This window comes from Bombus pascuorum, chromosome 8, assembly GCF_905332965.1.
Source record: "Bombus pascuorum chromosome 8, iyBomPasc1.1, whole genome shotgun sequence".
Lineage (NCBI taxonomy): Eukaryota > Metazoa > Arthropoda > Insecta > Hymenoptera > Apidae > Bombus > Bombus pascuorum.
Window position 1 is genome coordinate 11,107,409 of NC_083495.1, and position 21,085 is coordinate 11,128,493.

Below are 21,085 nucleotides of genomic sequence, written 5' to 3' on the forward strand. Positions count from 1 at the left end.
CGAATCACTTCTGGTGTAGGAGAAATTGTAGCTCGCGAACTTTCCAACGAGTTCATCGCGCGTTCACGTGTTGCACGTTATTACATAAGAACGTAGATCGCGCATACAGGCGCGACGCAAAACGACATGTCACCCTCGTTACCCTCGCTTCATCCTTTTATTCCTCTCCTTTTTCCCGCTTTCTCTTTTTTCCCATTCGAGACGATTTATAATGGTTTCCAATCATTCGCGATTATTATTCGATAAACGTGTAGCATGGAAACTTATCTGAGATGGGAAAAAAGGATTAAAAAAAGAAATGAGGTAAACATTGCGCGAGATTTAATATTAATAAATGCTGAATCTCGACGAACCCGCGAAGGATCACTGATTGAACGAGTCGACGAGATCTTTTTCCTCGTTACGATCGTTCGATCAATTCCTTCACGTGTGCCGCGGATATTACGTAAAGGGAAAAAAGGCTACGTGCACTGTGTAATCTCTTACCCTTACCGCGATATTACCCCTGTTCCCTGTTGCGTATCCGCGCCAGAAAACCACAGAAGTGAATATCTCTTGCGATTTATACGGCATAAAATTACACGTCACGAAAGCTTCGGCTTTAAAGGCTGTTTACCCGATTGCATTTTTTTTCCTTCCCGGCGAGACCGAACGAGTAGTCTCTTGATGAGCGTAAACAGCGTTGTGTCGGATATAGTCCTGACTATACACGGGGTTAGCTTCTGATAATGAAGCGATGCAAGCCGGAAGATGAATCTAAAAATAGATGAAAGAATTATAGAATGAAATTTGTTTATGCGATGGATGGAAAGAAATTTGTGTTTTATAGACTATAATTAGCTCTCAGCATAGATTTATTTTTGCAACTTTCCCTTTTTTTAATTCTTTCTACCCTTTTTTTATTATTATTATATCTTTCATATTAGAAATTACTATATAAGAGGAAACATAGTATTATAGATTAAGTAAGAAGACAGATTTGTGTTCTCACCACAATGAATTCTATTTATTCAAACTTAGTGCGTGTTCACATGTGACGACTAGTCTTCCCCACCCTGGTGCGTTTTACACAGCCTCCGCGGCCTCCTCTTCTTCCAAGGTAAATTGCAAAGGCCGAGGGTGGATGTTTCGCGCTATTTATAATGTTTACAGTGGCCGACACGTTCAGAGGAGAGAGAAGCTATTTTGTGTTATTTACTGGTTGCTTAATTACAAGTTACCGTAGTCGCCCATAGGCGTGGTAATCGAGCGCGATTCCGCAACTACTGAAACATCGAACGGTCCGGTGGAAAAAGAAAAGGGTGTAACCACAGTCGTGGCAGCGAATTATCGCCGTAGGGCACGGTAGGAAACGATTTTGTAATAAAAGTGAGTAATTTTTCCACAAACATTTTCATTCTTTCGACGAGAGGAAGCGCCATTGTCGGTATCGGTATCGGTTAATCGCGTTGTACTATTTTACTTGGTCGTTTAAAAAGAGCGCTGTGGCAATTATCGAGCACGCATTACGTATCAGTAGTTCTGGGATCCCATTAAATCCGCGCCGCGTTTTATTCGATGGAAAAACCGTGACAGCAAAAAGCTGAATCATCGCTGAGGTAGCAACGAGGAACTTTTTGTTGCCCGTTGCTGCATGTTTTAAAAAGTATTAAACAAATATCAACCTGCAGAGAGATTTTATCCACGTTAGAACAACGTGATTAAAGGAATATTTAGGTTTTGTTTCGATTTCAATGCATTTGCTTCTAACCAACAAGTATACGTCGAAGAAACATTTGTTCCAGTCGCAATTTGTTGCTACCTGTTTCTAATTTTTCTCTCACCCTATCGCTCCAACCGGAAATAGGTAGCAAGCAGCGACTTTTGTTACTGACAACAGAAATACGAAGAAACATGCAGCATTTTCTCGAAACGTGAAACACTAACAGCAGGTTCCTGACTGTTGCCTCAGTGGGTACGCAGTTTATGCTCAAAACGAATGCACGTTGCGAACGTTTTGACGAATGAAACATCTGAAGAACGACGGTAGCTGTTCGATTTTTCTGACGTATTTGTCAGAATGTTGGTTAGCCAGAAAACGCATCCACTGTAACGTAATCAGCGTAACATATTTTCTTATCGACAGCATCTTTTATAATCTGACCTCGATATACGTACTTTGAATCAGTCATCGTATATTACGTGCATGTAAACGCTCTTAAAAAATCGCCATCGTTGGACGGGCGATATTGCGCATGATTGTCGTCGTCATCGTTCGCCGCGGAAATGTTCGAAATCGCTCGCGGAGCGGTGTACGACGCATTAAAAATATTCACGCACGGGCGTACACACGTGCGTTAATAGTGATACGTATATAGAACGGTAATCGTATCGCTCGATCAGAGATATTTTAACCACAAAACCCATGAGATGGCGTATCGTTTCCTTGGCCGTACGGTGTGTAGCCAGACAGAAAGTTATCGATCGATAACGGGTCGCCACATATTCGATATCGTTCAAACTCCAGCCAAGCATATTACGAGGCTATCTCTTTTGTGCATCCATTCCTCGCTATAAAAGTCCTCAGACATATACCTTTGTTCACCGATCATTAACATCCTTTTGGGAACAAAGAGATTCGATGAACGAAGGGGTCTGTCTCTTCCGTCTGGCGGAATCACGGTTAGTTTGTAATTGTTCCACGTCGTTGTCGTTACGTTCAACCCGCGCGCACACCGTGCGTGCATTCGTGACAGGCAGTGTGTATACGTGTATGTAATGATGCAGCCTGATATATTTTGAATCGGTTCGAATATATTTCTATGCAAAAAAATTCGCATCTCTTCGAATATAACTCGATGGTTAAAAAGTTAAAACCTTGGAAAGTCTCGATCAATTTTGAATCTTGATAGGTCTTGAGTCTTTAACCACAGACATAAATCTTCAGTAAGTCTTTTTTCAAATAGAGATAGGTGGGTGCTGTGGTTCCTATTGCCCACATTAGACAGCTTTTATGAAATTAATATTCAATAAAATTCAATTTTTTGTTTTCTACGGTATGTACATTTGTGGAAAATCTCATTAGCTATAAAAAGATTAAAAGTATGATAAGTCTTGGAAGTATTGGAAGTCTTGATAGGATTCAAAGTTCTAAAAGTTCAGTGGATATTCAATATCTTATAGTACATAAGATATATACATAAATACATATGTACGTAGTATTAAGATTGTGTATAGCATATACGATATTTAATATCTGCTAAACTTCTTTAAACATTAAAACCTATTATGACTCCAACACTTATCAAATTTTTGAAGACCAATATTCAACGTTTGTCAAAAACTTTGAGTTTCATATATCGAATCATGTTCAAAGTAACTCGAATCTTCACGGTATGGAAAAAATGACAATGCAGATGTTCATTCCCACACGCAAACACGCGCATTATTACACCTTTGACGTTATCAATTCAAAAGGTTTTCCTTTCTTAGATTTAACACTTGATATTAGAACTGACAAAGTCGAGGAAATATAACATAGAAACAGTGGTTAAACTGGGAATAAAAGAACAGTTTAGGAATTACATACTTATCGATAATATGTCTAAAACAGCTATGATAACATTCTGTAGTTGCGAACCACTGTGTTAAAAGTAACTAGCGGTTTTCCAAGGTTCGATTTGCTCGTAAAGCCTATCGGCTCGTTTGCTATGCGATACACGGTTCTCCATTCCTCTCCTCCTTTTCCTCCGTGTTTCATCTCTTGACTCGAGAATGCATAATCGCGGTATGATTCATAATACGTTTAAAAACGCACGTGTTTTCGTCATAATTTGATATTATTATGACGTGTGTTAACAGTTATAATGAAATAAAAGGAGCACGGATAATGAATAATTAATTGCACAATAAATTTTTCAAGAAACTTATGTTTTTTTATGAAAACCTTACTATATTTCGCTATAAAATATGCATATTCTGGTTGATCGAATCGTATGTATATGAGAAGCTTGAGATTTATTCTTTATATTTTATTTCGTATATACATTATATTATTAAGACACAGATAATACACGTTAAAATTTAAAAATATTATCTTGTATTCGAGCCAAACTCCGTACGTTATAACGAAGAGTTTCTACGTTTAAAATCGTTCAGTTTGCCATTCACTTTAATTCGTGAAATTCTTCGACCTTGCAGAGAAAACAACAGGAGGAATGCGTGCACGGTATTATTTCATCCACGATGCAGCATCCTGCATTCTTATGCAATAGCAGTGTTTAGTACAACGAATCGCGTTTATTTTTTAATGAAGGAATTTGTCATTGACTGATAATCGGTTTTCTGCTAATTAATTAGCCGGTATCATTAAACGATGCAATTATGTAATATGTTGCAGCATATGTTGAGATTTTTTTTGAACTTTTTTTCATTGAATAATCCCAACGAAGGGTTGAATATAAAATAAACATGAAATTATCAGCAAAACTTTCCATTTGTACGTATATGCTTTGCAATACAACATGTATGACGAGTCGAAAGAATAAAGCTCGAGTGAATCGAAACTGTTTTCTTCGTAAAGAAAATTCTTCGAATTACATGTGGTCATGGAAATTTTTTGAAATAAGAGAAGAGTTATGAATTCAATAAACATCTACTTTCGTTGATTTTTTCTTTTTATGTAATTTATATTTAGGCCATCTTGGTATTTTCTATTCATGCAACAAAAAAAAAAAGAATTTTTATAATAATGTGTTCCAGATATACAGATTTTTAATAATTTTTTTCAAATCGGATGTAAAACATAAGTATTATTTAGTGTTCTTTCTTATTCTAGATATACCAGACATTCCTGAGAACATCAAGAATTTACGGGCACTTCAGGTGGCGGATTTCAGCAGTAATCCAATTCCAAGGTCAATAAATTTGTCTAATATTTATCTCTTTTCGTGTGAAACACAGCTGTTTATATTTCATTTTAAAAGTTGTTAAAAACATTTATTCTCAAAATTCAAGAAGGATCAAATTTGTCATTGCAGACTTCCAGCAGGGTTCGTGCAATTAAGAAACTTAACTGTTTTGGGCCTCAATGATATGTCCCTTACGAATCTACCGCCTGATTTCGGAAGGTAATAGCAACAAGAACTCGCTTTAATTGCATTCAAACTTAGAATGATTTAATTGAATTACATCGTGCCTAGTACTAACAAGTTTGTGCATCGATTGTTCTCAGCTTGGAGGCGTTGCAGTCATTGGAGTTGAGGGAAAATTTGCTCAAATCCTTGCCGGAATCGCTTTCCCAACTTTATAAATTGGAGCGGCTGGATCTTGGTGACAATGACATTGAAGTTTTAGTAAGATAGATATTGAATTAATCATTGTAAAGGAAATTATGGACAAAATAGAATATTTGTTGTCTATTAACATAATATCTATTATAAATTTGGGACTTTTATTTTAGCCTGCACATATAGGAAAATTACCAGCATTACAAGAATTATGGTTGGATCATAATCAGTTGCAACATTTACCACCGGAAATCGGAGAATTGAAAACGTTAGCATGCCTGGACGTATCTGAAAACCGTCTGGAAGATCTTCCAGAAGAAATAGGAGGTTTAGAATCTTTAACAGATTTGCATTTATCGCAAAATGTTATTGAAAAGTTGCCTGATGGTCTTGGAGAATTACAGAAACTTACTATACTCAAAGTCGATCAAAATAGACTTTCTACTCTAAATTCAAATATAGGCAGGTGAGATTAATTTTTTCTCCTATAAAGATCTTGATACCATAGAACTTGATAACAAAAACTGATATTTACTCTTGTAGGTGTGAGAACTTACAAGAATTAATTCTTACGGAAAATTTTCTTCTTGAACTGCCTGTAACTATAGGAAAACTTCATAATCTAAACAATTTAAATGTAGATAGAAATAGTTTGCAGTCGCTTCCTACGGAAATCGGTAAGAAAAGTGTCGTTTAGAACTTCAATTTATGTTAATATTTATTTATATTACTTTATAACATTAAAAATAATTTTTTACCGAATGTTATTATTTTTCGATAGGAAATTTAAAACAATTGGGTGTACTGTCTTTAAGAGATAATAAACTGCAGTATCTTCCTATCGAAGTTGGACAATGTACAGCTCTTCATGTGTTGGATGTCTCAGGCAATAGGTATATAATATAATCTTAAATATCGAAATTTCTTCATGTTTTGTTAACGATATTTAGTAATGATATTCGTTTTTCAGATTACAGTACTTGCCATATTCCTTGATCAATTTGAACTTAAAGGCAGTATGGTTAAGTAAGAATCAAGCACAACCAATGCTTACTTTTCAGACAGACGTTGATGAGGAAACAGGGCAAGAAGTATTAATTTGTTTTCTTTTGCCACAATTGGAAATCCATCCAGATGGTTAGTAGATCTATTTTATGAAAGTATATTTTGGTACATTTAATTATACTTTATGGATTATATGTTGCATGATTTGTGATTTAGATTCGGGAAGAATTGGTATGCTTGGTGGTATGAGAAATGTTATTCAAGATGGCGAAATACGTGAGCTTGGTAGTAGCGATGATGAAGGCTGGCAAGAAAAAGAAGCGTCGCGAACGCATTCCGTGAAATTTACGGATGAACCTCCGGAAACTGATAAGGAGGTGAGCACGTTACATATGAGGAAATCTTCTAGACTTTTTAGGTTTGCTATATCTAGGTTCAGAATATTTTCGAGGTATTTAATGTGTTGGAAACGTTATTATTCTTACGACTCACTGTATTAAAATTATAACAAAAAATGAAACAAAAGCCTATTTTTTTTCTAACCATTCACCTTTTTTTTTTTTTTATTACGTAAATACAACGTTTGCACTTATTTCAGACACCATTCGTACGACAAAATACCCCTCATCCAAAAGAATTAAAAGCAAAAGCTCATAAATTATTTAGTAAAGGAAAAAATGACAGTCGATCAGCATCTACAGATGAGCAGGTAATTATTAATTTCATTTTTCGAGATATCATATACAACCTTTTTGTAACAGTTGTTAATAATATCTTTCAGGATGTTTCTCAAACATTTGGTTTGGATAAAACTGAGACTGATATTTCGACAAAGTCCAACGATTTGACTACAGAGACTATAGAGCAAGAATCGTTACAACCTGAATCTATAGAAAATGCACAAAAAGAAACCATACCTGGAATAGCAGCTGATAATGCAGATTTTCAGTCCAGCAATGAACCAGAGATAGTTTCTAATCAATATATCACAGAATCTAATACTGTAAATATTTGTGTTAATGCTAGTTTATTTATTTACTTATTTATTTATTTATTTATATTTATTTATTTATTTATTTATATTTATTTATTTATTTATTTATTTACTTGTTTGTTACTGATTTGTAAATTGCAAAAATTATTTTTTTTAGGATGTGAGGACTGAAGGTTCAATATCTGAATCAAAAGATATAAATGACAAAGACGAGGAAGAATCTGAAACTGAAGAAACACAAAGACATGTCGAATTTTCTATCATAGAAAGTACTGATTATGATGGTAGTGGTGATTCAAATAGACCAAATAGACTCCATCGTAGAGATACTCCACATCACTTGAAAAATAAACGAATCCACACAGCAATAGATAAAGAAAAAGTAGCTTCCATTATTGCACAGGTAATTATTATCTACCTAAAAAAACAACATGTTTAAAGCTACTTAAATAATTAAGATGAATTTTATACAGTTTTTAATATGTGGTAGGCACTTACGAAGAAAAATGACGAAATCTCCACATCCACGTCAGCACCTGCTGAACCCACAGAAAATTTTGACGCTCAAAGTCAAGGTAAAACAATTACGATTAGTATATCACCTTTTACCTGTTGCATTCCTTTATATCACCTTTAAATTTATCAAATTTAAATTAAATTATAATTCATATACCACGTATAGAATAAAATACTTCAAAAGGTAACATATCTTTTCCGCGTAAACTGAATTAAATAACGAATCTTCCTAAACTTCCTAGCATCATTGCTTCGTAATCACTGACATTAAATAGTCCATGATAAGATATTCCTTTCTGCTTCTGCTATCTTATCACTTATCCGTTATCATACTCCAGTTATTTATTAAACTCGATGCAGAAAGCGTACACGCGTAGAAAAAAATTGCGAAGTGAAAATATTCAATTAAAAATTTCATCAGCATTCTATATTGTGAATAAAAAATATAGTTAAAAATGCCAAAGAAATATAGATGTTTTGTAAGAAAAAAAAGAAAGGGTAAAAGTTAGTAAAACGTGATCCGATTACATAATTAAGTAGTAACGCCAATGAAACTTATTGTGTAGGTGCGATTTCTGATGCTGAGCCGACGATAGAAGTGCGAGAGGAACAATACGAAATTCATATCGAAAGAACGACAGGTGGTCTTGGTTTATCAATAGCTGGTGGAATTGGTTCAACCCCTTTTAAGGGTGACGATGAAGGCATTTTTATTTCCAGAGTCACAGAAGGTAAACATCGAGATAAAAAACCTATTTGTTTTCAGTTGTAGAATATGTCAATTATAAAGTTTCACGATATGGTCATTATATTTTCCTTTATAGGTGGACCTGCAGACTTAGCAGGTTTAAAAGTGGAGGATAAAGTATTGTCTGTAAATGGTGTTTCAGTAGTAAACGTAGGTCATTATGATGCTGTAGAAGTTTTGAAAGCTTGTGGACGTGTCCTTGTATTAGTGGTTCAAAGAGAAGTTACGAGGATAGTGCCACCATATGAACAGGTACTATTTTATGAAACGCAAATCATTTATGCTGTTATTAACATTATATTTAACAGGTATCGTCGAGAAAAGACTCAGCGTGCTCTAGTTTAAGTACCAGTAGAGCTCCAAGTGCGACGTCTCATGTTTCATCTACAGGTTTACCGCATAATTTAGAAAATGGTGATGCTTTACCTCATGATGCTATTAAGGTATATATTTTTTAGATTTATTAGATGCAATATATATAATTTGAACTAAAGTGCAAAATTTAAAGATCAACAAATTTCTATTTCAATAAGTCTAAGAAAATCCCTGAACCTATATCATCAACAAAGGCGGGCAATGAACCAATGGTATCTGTTCTTGTTCACACGACATTAATACGGGACCAAAATGGACTTGGATTTAGTATTGCCGGTGGAGAGGGTTCTCCACCATTCAAAGACAATAGCGATGTAAGAGTTTTAATTTATGAAAATATTTTATGTTCATTTCTTTCGTTAATTATGCTTAGCAACTTTTTTCAAATATATAATGTTTAGGCGATATATATTTCAAGAATAACCGATGGTGGTGTGGCACAAAAAGATGGCAAATTATTAGTTGGAGACAAAGTAATATCTGTAAGTGTAATATTATTACACAAAATATTATTTAATACAATTATAATTGTTTATCTTTCACATAATGGAATTATTTTATAGATTAATGGAGTTGAAATGAGAGGAGCCAAACATGAGCAAGCAGTTGCTTTATTAACAGGTTTGGAAAGATTCGTTCGATTAGTGGTCGAACGTGAAATTCCACTTTCGCAAGCAAATGCAGCCACAGTTGTAACACCTTCAGAAAAGTCACCACGAGTGATCGGTGCACCTAGACCATATACAGGATTATATAACGCCAATAGTTATATAGCAAATAGACCGGGTTACACCGGATATCGACGTTCTATCGATGCTGATAGGACTCTATCGCCAAGTCCTACTTCGAAAACGCCTCCGCCTATGAAAATTGAAACTACTGAGCTACCGAAAATGAATGGTGTTACAGAATCAGGAAATATTAAGAACGTTTCTTCGATATCACCAAGTCCGACAAATAGCCAACCACATCCACAACCTGCCCCCAGGCATAGCATTTCGCAACCTACAATTACACCCACGACAACTACAAGCTCAACGCCCACATCTTCTACAGAACCTAGGTCAACCTCACCCCAGGAAGACATACAGGTACCGAAGCCTATCACCAACGAAGAATTTCAGGCCATGATACCTGCTCATTTCCTTCGTCCCCCTACTTCCTCACCATCACCAGATTCCCATCAAGGCCCTATCGTGACAGTGACAATAAAGCAGCCTGATAATCTACCTGGAGACGTCAATTTTCCTCCGGCTCCTACCACACTTGGTAAAGTTACTGAGACCATCACAAAGAGCACTCTCACCGAGACCGTCGTAACTAGGGTGACTGAAAATCAATTGGTACCACCAGTAATTATTGAGGTATGTGCTTGGTAGCTAGATGCATGGATTATGTTGCACATACATTTCGAAAAAAGTTATAAAAATTGCTAAAAATATATTGTTTATCTTTTCAATTAACAAGAACCATGACGAAAAGGAAGTTTAGAAAATTTATTTTATAATTTTTAAATATTACAATTATAATTATTTTTTCTTCGGTACTGGAATAGTTTGCACTTTTTAAATATTTTAGGTAAAAATTAAGTATTTAGTATTTGTAATGTATTAACTTATTTCCATGCTAGGATGATAATCGCAGTCCTACTAAATGTAAACATATTCCAATGCAATCAATTAATTAACTTCGTAATAATTACAATTTGAAAAATGGTGGTCAAGTGGTTTTCTTCCTCTCATGCATGTTTAATTAAGAAATAAATTATAACATCATTCGTTATTTAAAAACGGGCAATTTAAACATTGTTACGGACTATTTATGCATATGTACGTTTTATTTCTATGACAAGTTATATTTCATTGCATGTCTATGTATTTGAAATTGATCGTTATTGGTTTGATTCAGTAAATATAATTTCTCTGTGTGTGCATTATCAAACCATACATTAAAGTATTTGGTAGGAATTGGTTGTATGAAATGTTATATTATTTTATACCTCGGGTGCTTATTCTCTGGCATGGAAATAGGTAAGTAGTATAAGCTAAACATATATTCTTTCATCAAATACCAAATTATATGCATCCTCCACTATTATGAAATTCCATCTTTCATTCTTTAATATCCAGGGCATTATATTTTTAAAATAATTAACATGTGTAATTTAAACGAAATAAAGATTCTATATATTCGATGTTTTAATGATTAAATATTAATTTTTAGGACGTAATTCTTGTAAAAGAAGGATCCCTAGGATTCAGTATTATTGGCGGTACAGATCATTCGTGTACTCCATTTGGTGCAAAAGAGCCAGGAATTTTTATATCTCATGTAAGTTTTCTGATATCTTTCTTAATATTTAGAATTTGTATAATATACATTTGTTGTGCTAATATTAGGTTGTGCCTGGTGGTATAGCTGCAAAATCTGGTAAATTGAGAATGGGTGATAGGATACTAAAGGTAAATGGTACTGATGTAACAAAAGCTACTCATCAAGAGGCTGTGATGGAACTTTTGCGACCAGGCGATCAAATAGTGCTTACTGTCCAACATGATCCACTACCAGAAAATTATCAAGTAAGCTATTTATAATTTAATTACTATCTGCTTGCTAGTTATTGCACATATATAGAGGGTTTGCTTCTTAATTACAAAATAGCTTTTTCAATAAAACACGCTTATGAAAATGTAACTATAAATCACAAATTCACAATTAATGTTATCACGCTTAATTCTCAGAACTTACAATATTTTAATATTGAAGTTTGGGGTCAACACTAGTCAAAATTCGTAAACGCGCATACATTTAGAATATTTAAATATATACATGAAATAGTATCGCCAGTTAAATAAATAATAGAATAGAATCAGTTCATTCATTGATACTTAATGCATTATGTTCACCAGTGAAATGCTTATCATTTGCAAACAATGGCACTCAAGTGCTTAACTTATAACTGTTTTGTTGTGGCATTTCCTAATGCTGTTATTTATAATTTGTCCTACAAGCTGGTCGAAATAGAGTACATCCCTGTGACAGTAAGTACTCAATTAATTTGACCTGTTATTTTTTTATTTTTTGATACCACGCTTCGCCCTCTGTTAAGGCTGCAAGTAAGCTCAACACTGAATCACGAGCAATTGCTTTTCTGCCTAGGCTGAGATTATATAGAATTTAAAACTTTTTTTACTTGCTTTATATGCTTTATGGTAAATTAAAAGAATTATGTAATATAACAATCATACATCATGTATTCATAATTTTTATATAAGTATATTACATTGAAAATAAAATTAGGAAATATTTTGTAAAAAGTAAGCAAAGCAATATGTAAAAGATGGTAAAAGTATATTTAAAAATAATGTGATATTTTAGGAATTGGTTATTACAAAAGAACCAGGCGAAAAATTGGGCATGCATATTAAAGGAGGACTTCGAGGACAAAAAGGAAATCCCCTTGATCATACAGATGAAGGGGTGTTTATATCCAAAATCAATTCAGGTGGTGCAGCTAAAAGAGATGGAAGACTGAAGGTAAAATTTAATGCTCATTATAAGAATAAAAGTTTTATGTAATAATTTTTTATACTATGTTTTTAATATTAGGTTGGAATGAGACTACTAGAAGTCAATGGGACGTCGCTGTTAGGTGCAACTCATCAAGAAGCAGTAAATATATTACGGTGTTCAGGAAACACAATTACGTTAGTAGTTTGTAAAGGATATGATAAAAGTGAAATTGAACCAGTATTGCCATTATCCGATGGTAGAGACTCTAAAGAATCTAGGACATCCAAGGAATTGAAGGATCCTGCAGCAGAGGGTACTAAATCATTATCGCAAAGTATATCTAGTTTGGATCGCGATGATGAAGAAGCAGCAACTCTCAGACAAGAGCAAGAAATGAAAGCTGAGCTTGTAGCATGGGAACAAGAAGAAAGAGAACGTGCTTTGCTTGAACATAGAGAAAAATCTACCCCTGAAAAAGTAAGACCTAGTATTAAAGAAATTAAACAATATAAGCAATTTTGATTAATCAATGTGATATTAACTTTAAAGTTAAATATTTTCAAATTGAACAGGTATTAGATGTAGTAAGAGCAGCTGAATCATTAGTAAGCAAATCAAGTAGTCCGGTTGATATGGTTGTACCACCAAAGTCACCTGGTGGTACAAAAGATCTCAAAACAACCACTATTGTGATGAGCAAACACACTTTAGCACCTCAAAATACAAATGTAAGTATCTTTCATGATATTAAAATAATAAAAATTTTAACTTGAAATATTACTATATCTGCATGTTTCTATAAATATAAATTAACTTGCAAGCAGTAGTTCGCTTTTATTGGTATATAACAATAATAATAGCTTATAGTATTTGAATATTTAAGAATTCTTTTGTGAAATTATATTATTTAATTTTTTATTCAACCTTATAATCATTTTAAATATTCAATGCATATTTATAAATAATGGTGGTTCTTGCATAAATGGATGCTTATTTTTACATAGCTATTACCTCTTTATTTATTTATATTCTTCTTTTATAAATAATTAAAAAATTGCTACTTTTGGTTTTACGTTTCGTTTACACAAGATGCATGACTTTAATAACTCACGTTTTTATTGAGCACTATTTATTTATTTGCTCATATTATATGTACGTATACGTACATATGCTCACGGGTGCATATACTATACATGTGATTTATTAACAAAAATATTCTACATTTTATTAATGGCACTGGAACAAAAGGAGAGACGTTTGAAAATTTCAATTTACAAATTAAAAAATATTAGAGAGGAGTTAAAAAAATAAATAACTTTTGATCAAGAAATATTATTATGGTACAATGTGGTATTAAAGAAAAAACGTTGCTCTTCCCCTTGTGTACATTCTTATATGGTAGCATAAGCATGGACGTTCGTTTTTACATAAATATACTTTATTTCTTCTTATTAAATACTATAGACCTATATGTTTATTTCTGCACACCTTGTGTAAAGAATAAGAAGCCATAATCTAATAACAAATTACTAATTTTTATTTATCTGTAAAGAGGAAACAATATTAACTTTTTAATTTTTGTTGCCCTTCGAATGATTATACATTTTACATAAGTTTATATGAATTTCTCAATTTGATATCAAATAATTTTATTATTTGTCAGTACTCATATACTCATCATAAGTCTCATTACTTATTTTTAATATATGACGCATGAAATGTACATTTGTCAGTGTTCTTAGCGTCGCATGCTCTCCTGAGCGGCAAAACAAGAGATGTTTCACATGTTTGCAGACAGTGGAAGGTGATAGCGCTACTTTGGCTGCCCTCTAACAGGAGTGAGTCGTTCGACCCTCTACTCATTTTCCCTGTGTCTACGTCCATACCTCTGAATCCGCGGGACTGTGCCATAATAAAATTATTCTAAGGAATTCATGTCGTTAACTCGCATAATCATAGTGTTTATTGCGTTTCATGAGTATCACTATTGTACAATTTAACTATCGTTACTCCGTTTGTTACTGATACTGCCATTATAATATTAAGTGTAATTATTGCGAATATGCTGACTGGCTAGGTTGATTCTCTGTGATTGGTTTCTTGTTTTGGTCCAAGAATGGGGTCAAGATTTTAATCATCACGAAAATGTGATATTGTCTTTAACTACAGACTCTTGTGTATATATTCATCACTCCTTCGTTCATGAATATCGGTTGAAAGATGAACATGAAAAGATACTTCTGTGATAGGTAGACAGATGTCATAGACGACAAGAACTTCCCACGTATTTACCGAATATTTTTTAGCGATATTTGTACATTGATTCTTAAACTTATTTCACAATCTATTTTGAAAGATTGGAAACGTATGTTGGACGACTACTGCAATTCATTAAGCTTAAAGAAATTAGATCAACTTCTGGGTACTGAATCAAGAATTACTGAAAGTAAGAAAAGATATAAGACAGCAAATGATTCTTGTTCCAACATGAGCGGCAAGTAACAAGTATATTATGTTTCTATAAATTTTTATAATAATATACTTGAAACTTACATCTCACTGAAAACAGGCATTATTGACCTTTTCCTTTGTGATACATGACTTGATGACTGAAAAAGTAAAAGTCTATATTCTTATCTAAAAAATAATAACTTCCAAATTATTATATTTAGAGTACTTTTGATTTATTGTTTTTAATAATCTTATTTGTTTAGTATTCTCTATTTATATAGTGTTAAGAAAAAATCAGTAGTTAATTTTATTGATATTTTTACAAATATTTTGGTATACTGTGTAGAAAATATACTAGAACTGTCTTTTTTATTTTAAGCTAGAATATTTTACTACTTCCAGAAATGTAAACATTATTATATCGTAGAGGATAGCTTTTATGTTGTAATTCACAATTCATTTCATGTTTCATTCATTTAAAGCTGTATATCATTGAAAACAAAGATAATAATCAATGCGTGTATCACTAAATAAGGAGTTTACCCAAAAAATATCAAGTTTTAATCATTTATATTACTATATAATGTACAGTTAAAGTAAAAGAAACAAAAGTGAAATACAATGTCTATTGAGACATAAAATATTATTTGATAAGGTATTTGTGCATCTAACATTTTTTTGTAAGTTATAAATGCCAGCACTCTTGAATGGTTACTTCTACAGTAAACTCATATCATTATTAAAATATAAATCAATGTACTGTATTCTACGAATGTTCTATAAATGTTATATGTTGATATAAATCTAATGGACCAGATGTTTATATATTATTACAAAGTATAAAGATAAGATAGTATTTATCTAATTATAAAAAAAGAATTATATATATATGTTAATGTTGAAGTTCCAGTTGACCGACATAAAAATGAAATACATGCAATGCTTTATTCAAATGTATCAATGCGACAGGTTTTTCTGAAAGTGAATTGCATTTTATCCCATTAGCACTATTAACTACAAGAGAATACATTTTTCATGTTCATATTTAGTAACGCAAAGATCACAGTTCCTGTTATTGAATTATAATTTGGGATAAAAGTTACCTAGTTATGACATTTCAGAATATCTTATGGTGCATTGATATATATGAAAAGGTGATGGATAGAGGGTACAAATATGAGGTAACTTTATAAAATCGATTTTAATATACTTAAAATCATTGGAAGGGTATACAAATAAAAATTATGCGCAAAGCTGCATTAATTGTTGCAATAATAGTACAATTGATATAATATTGAATGTATAGATGGTAAAAGAAGAAAAATATTGAATGAATAAGTTCAAAACTGATTCCTTTTTAATTCTAATATAGATTTTGTATGAGATGTAGTATTGGAAATAAATCTGTTTTTTGAAGTATAGTTACAAATTTTATAAAAAGTAAGTTTATTAAACTCAAAGGATGCCGAAATGAGAAATGTTTTCTTATTTGATGATTTCTTATATTATGACATAAATATTACACATTTTTATTTCTTGTTAATCAATTAGTTGTCAGAAATTATTTTGTTAATCTGTTATATATAGTTGTATATTTACATAGTGCCTAACTAATAATTTTGCATTTTTACTGCATATATTCCAGTAGAAATTTATTTTAACTTTACTAATACAAATCTTCATGTTATTTACTCAGTCACTGAGCAAAGAGAGAGATGGAACATCAGTGGACAATCCATCGCCCCAATCTCCGGTCTCTACTCTTACTTCATCAATGAATTTTGATCGCACTACTGCTGTCCAAAGCTTGCCCTCTCCAAAGAAAAAAAGTTCCATACCGAAACGTAGTATTACATTTGCTGATCTTCCTCCCAGTTCTAGAAAAGAACCAATTAATTATCCAACTTCAACAAATGAATATCCTTCATCTTTGCATGATAATAGATATATTTCTGATCCTCAAATTACTTCTTATAAGAAAACCTATCAAAATCCTATCCAAACTACTCAGTACTCATCTCGTTCCAAACTTCCTCCTACACCTTTGACTGCTCCTCCATCCATGGGAGATTATAGCACTTCAGTCCCTTTTGATAAACGACAGAACGCACGCTCTGTTGGTGGGAGTAATCAGGTTGAGGTGGGTTTTAAGAAGCATGTTTAAAAAATCTAGCACTAATGCACTATCTTTACTTATTCTTTACCAAGAATGTTGGAGCGTTTAAATCGCAGAATTTTATTGCATAAGAATTATAACACCCGTGTTAACAAAATTATTTGGTATTATTTAAATACAAATCAAATGCATGTAGTAGATTCAAATGTGCATATTGAAAGTGGAATTGTTATAAAAAAGATAGATTAAAATTTATATTTTTATAAGAATTATTTTTATTAAATATTAATGTGTTATTTTAAAATACAGCTTTCACCAACACCATCACCAACACCACCTTTAGTGAAGATGTCAGTTAGTGATAAAAAGAAATTGTTTGAAAGTGCCATGGAGGAACATTTGAAACCTTCCCCTAAGCCAGGTAGATATTATTTTATATATTTATATAAACAAATTTTAAATACGACATATTATTTTTGTATTCATTATCATTTTTCTAGAAAAAGTATTCAGTTTTCTAAGTCAAGATGAAGTTGAAAAAATGAAACAAGAAGAAGGTACAGTATTCGTTAATTATATTATTAAATTCTTAATTCGTACAATTAACAAATATTATTGTGCATTTTCAGAAAAAAAGATAGCTACTCTAACGCGGGATGAATTAAAATCATGGGCTCAACTCGATGAAAACGAAGGCTTGGAAGATTTAGAGGAAACATTAGAAGATCAGGATAACCGGCGACCTAAGTAAGCCAAGTTGTACTCATTCTACGCATTTGAACGTGTGATTATTAAAACTTTTTTACCTTATTATTTCTTTCTTGTTTCCACTTCTTTGTGTCTGCATATTACAACAAGAAAAATAAAAGAGAATATACTGCTTAATGCTAAAAAATATGATGGCTATAAAATTGATGTTTTGAAATTTTTACAGCTCTAAAAAATAATATCTAATAATATAATAATACAATCTCATTTCAACAAATTTTACTCAGCCATAGAATTTTTTTGCAACAATATAACTTCTTAAACAATGCCCATACAAAATATTGTAGTAATGTATTAAAAAGAACAAGAGAACAGAATTAATTTACTTTACATAAATGAGTATTATAGCATTTTTTCCATTGTAGTACGTGTTCTGTATATGAAACTATGAAATAATGTAATTATCTTTCAGTTGTAAGATGCTAAACATATCTGTCTATTATACGTGTATTGTACAAGACAGGCAATTATCTTTCAATTGAAAAATGATTGTGTTTATATAATTACCAAATGTTTTACGAGTATTAATTGTTAGTTTAAATAGATATTCTTTATATATTTAGTAAAATTGTATTTTTATAGTAAAGTTGTAGTTTAAAAAGTACTCCGACATTTCATATAAAATGACTGGATATCGTGTATATATCAGTATTTTTATATCTGCGATAAATATTATATGTATATATAATTTATATCAATGCTTTTTGTTGTAGTTGTTACTTCATCATAAAGTGTGCATGCTCATTATAATTATCGTATAAATGACTTTGCTAGGAATTAGCGACTGCTTTTTTTTATAAAATAACGTGTATTTGTACATAGGCTTATGAAATTCACATTCACATTGTACATTGCAGTTCAGGTTGTGGTTGTGCTTACACAGGCATTTACTGCACATTATAATTACATGTTCCATTCTTCAATAAGATCAAATCATAAGTTTATAAAAATTATGTACATCGGAATATAATTTTCACAAAAACTTCACGCTTTAATACATTTTCTTCACACGCATTGCAAGCGCACTTCAAAGATTCCAAAGAATTATTATTATTTATTTAATGTTAATATTTGCTTCCATTTTCATTTATGTGAATGTCTTATCACCTTTTAAATACATAATATAAAAATAATTATTCTTTGGAATCTATTAGCACCGATCCAATCACATTATTCATAGATTTATAGTTGATGTGTGGTGTAGTCTAATTTTTTTGTATTGTTATCTCGTTTGTATATAAGTCGTACAATATTTTTTTAGCCTTTGTATTGAACGTTGCTTTTGTACTTCTTCTTTTAATGAATAAACATTAAAACTGTGGCACATGTATATGATTTGTCAGTGTGCATGCTCGTTACCTTGCAGTAGCCGACTGAGTTCGCGAAGTTCGATCCCCCTTCTGCAGAATCTTCCAAGCAGTGTAAGGACAGCAAAAGCAGAACGTCGCTTGAAAGAGAGACTGATACAGGAGGTATTACTTTTTAAATATATTTTTAACCATTTAAATTTCTCATTTATCATAATTAAATATTCCAAATTGTTCTGTATTTTAAATAATTTTGTTGAGACACTTATGTTTAAAATGACTTAATACGAATATAATATTTATGTTTCTTATTCAATTTTTTATTGCATAGGGTATAATTTCTGATGAAGATGAAGAAAGTCATTTGAGTCCTGCTGAACAAAGAGCACTAAGAGCAGAGAAGCGTGCAGCATGGAGACAAGCACGTTTAAAATCTCTGGAACAGGTAATTATCTTATAATGCTCTTTTTCACATCTGAAAAATTCATATATTAAATAGTATTTACATTTATTCGCATATTAAATGGTTATATTCAGGATGCTATTCAAGCACAGATGGTAATTAAGAAAATGAGTGAAATGATGGATACTACAAATAAGGCAGATCCTACACAGGATTCTACAGATGCTGTTACTGCTGTTCCTGAGACAGAAAAGACAGCCGATGTAAGCATTTGTAATATACCTTTGCTCTAGTCATACCACCAGCAAACTAAAACAATAAACATAATCTAACGATGTGTTTAAAACAGATTAACCAGCATTTTTTTATTGTACTACTAATTACTTCTTTGCTCGCCAGTAGTTCTAACTTAGTGTTCGTACATTTACAATGTTATGTTAACTACAGTGGTACCCCCTTTGTCTGTCTTACTATCATAGTTCACTACGTTACGGCCGTCTAGTGCAGATTTTCCCAAACTTGCTGTACGCAGCAAGGTGGGTCCCCCTAAAGAGATACGCGAATCCGAGAAAGTAGTGGACGAGAAGGTCACTCGACGTACCGAGGAATACGTGGATGAGGTGACGGGTGAACGGCGTGTCCGTACAGTCGAATACGTCGAGAAGCTCATTGAGCGACAGGTATTATAAATTCTAGAGTTTGCACAAAATTTAAGCACCGAATATTGTCTGTTCACATCATTGATTCGAGACGTGTTTTAAGTGAAGTTCAATTTTTTAACTGTTGTACTGGAACTTCAATATGGCATTGGCATTTAATTAATGAATGAAAAAATACCAATATAATATTGTTATGGAAACTTATACTGTAACTAGTTAAAATTATTGGAAAATTACTATGGTGTGTAATATAATTACAATTCGAAGTTTTAGTACAAGCAATGACATAATAAAAAGAAGTTCAAAAATCAAATTAAGATATGGCAAAATCATGATTTGTTGGGGCACTATATTAATGCTCCAATTAACATAATTAGGAAAAGGTGATATTCACAAAAGTTTGAAGGGAAAAGGGAAATAAAGTAGTATTTTTTTAGAGAGAAAGAGAGAATATGTGTTGCTTGTGTACTGTGTTTTATTTGTGTGTGTGTGCTCATATATTTATAGTTTTAGAATAATCATGTGTGTGTATATGCATGCTGCTTTAAAAAATATTTTGCTTTAATGCACAAAAACCCAATGGAAATACTAGTTCAATGGTTGTATTTGTTGTTCCAAGAATCCAGCACTGACCATGGAAGTGCAACCTGCACCACCTTGAGCAATTGATTTCATTTCTACTGATCACTAACAAACTCTTCTCGTACTATTGGTAATGCTACTATTGATCTTTCTTATCCACTACTTACTTAAGCATGTATAAAGGTATTTTCTTTTCAAATAATATTTTACTATAATTATTTTGGTGGTATTGCTATATATCAAGTACTACTACTGTAAAAATGTTATAAGTTTCATTCGATTCTATAATATATATTTTTTTTTTGTCGTACGTTATATGTCGTACGTTTATCGTAATTAAATTAATAATTACACGTATCAATGCAGAAATTTCTCTGGTCT

The 21,085-nt window shown here is 32.2% G+C and overlaps 1 protein-coding gene and 2 long non-coding RNA genes across 14 annotated transcripts in view; 1 reads left to right on the top strand and 2 right to left on the bottom strand.

Moving 5' to 3' along the window:
- The window catches only part of LOC132909749 (protein lap4), a 53,413-nt gene that overhangs the window by 29,170 nt on the left and 3,158 nt on the right, over positions 1-21,085 (top strand). Inside the window, exons 3-35 of one of the 12 annotated variants that reach the window (XR_009658603.1) lie at positions 4,817-4,895; positions 5,019-5,108; positions 5,213-5,333; positions 5,441-5,733; positions 5,811-5,944; positions 6,049-6,160; positions 6,238-6,404; positions 6,489-6,649; positions 6,871-6,981; positions 7,054-7,275; positions 7,424-7,669; positions 7,757-7,841; positions 8,349-8,513; positions 8,607-8,782; positions 8,839-8,973; positions 9,064-9,219; positions 9,307-9,387; positions 9,469-10,269; positions 11,129-11,236; positions 11,305-11,484; positions 11,917-11,946; positions 12,284-12,442; positions 12,515-12,895; positions 12,991-13,146; positions 16,566-17,009; positions 17,295-17,406; positions 17,486-17,542; positions 17,615-17,732; positions 19,120-19,225; positions 19,392-19,505; positions 19,598-19,726; positions 19,943-20,143; positions 20,742-20,834. Coding sequence is in view for 10 of the 12 variants with exons in the window: in XM_060964759.1 (XP_060820742.1) it covers positions 4,817-4,895; positions 5,019-5,108; positions 5,213-5,333; positions 5,441-5,733; positions 5,811-5,944; positions 6,049-6,160; positions 6,238-6,404; positions 6,489-6,649; positions 6,871-6,981; positions 7,054-7,275; positions 7,424-7,669; positions 7,757-7,841; positions 8,349-8,513; positions 8,607-8,782; positions 8,839-8,973; positions 9,064-9,219; positions 9,307-9,387; positions 9,469-10,269; positions 11,129-11,236; positions 11,305-11,484; positions 11,917-11,946; positions 12,284-12,442; positions 12,515-12,895; positions 12,991-13,146; positions 16,566-17,009; positions 17,295-17,406; positions 17,486-17,542; positions 17,615-17,732; positions 19,120-19,225; positions 19,392-19,505; positions 19,598-19,726; positions 19,943-20,143; positions 20,742-20,783 (5,672 nt within the window). In the remaining 2 variants the exon portion in view is untranslated. Of the gene's footprint in view, positions 1-2,766; positions 2,786-4,816; positions 4,896-5,018; positions 5,109-5,212; positions 5,334-5,440; positions 5,734-5,810; positions 5,945-6,048; positions 6,161-6,237; positions 6,405-6,488; positions 6,650-6,870; positions 6,982-7,053; positions 7,276-7,423; positions 7,670-7,756; positions 7,842-8,348; positions 8,514-8,606; positions 8,783-8,838; positions 8,974-9,063; positions 9,220-9,306; positions 9,388-9,468; positions 10,270-11,128; positions 11,237-11,304; positions 11,485-11,916; positions 11,947-12,283; positions 12,443-12,514; positions 12,896-12,990; positions 13,147-16,565; positions 17,010-17,294; positions 17,407-17,485; positions 17,543-17,614; positions 17,733-19,096; positions 19,226-19,391; positions 19,506-19,597; positions 19,727-19,942; positions 20,144-20,741; positions 20,837-21,085 lie in introns of those variants that run through there. The other 11 variants (XM_060964759.1, XM_060964762.1, XR_009658604.1 and 8 more) reach the window with 11 other exon arrangements.
- Positions 1,826-3,135, bottom strand: LOC132909824 (uncharacterized). The gene is made up of 2 exons (XR_009658618.1): positions 2,857-3,135; positions 1,826-2,767 (listed from the first exon to the last, which is right to left on the bottom strand). It is a non-coding gene; the product is annotated as an uncharacterized LOC132909824 (long non-coding RNA).
- Positions 6,969-8,093, bottom strand: LOC132909820 (uncharacterized). The gene is made up of 3 exons (XR_009658614.1): positions 7,876-8,093; positions 7,765-7,802; positions 6,969-7,684 (listed from the first exon to the last, which is right to left on the bottom strand). It is a non-coding gene; the product is annotated as an uncharacterized LOC132909820 (long non-coding RNA).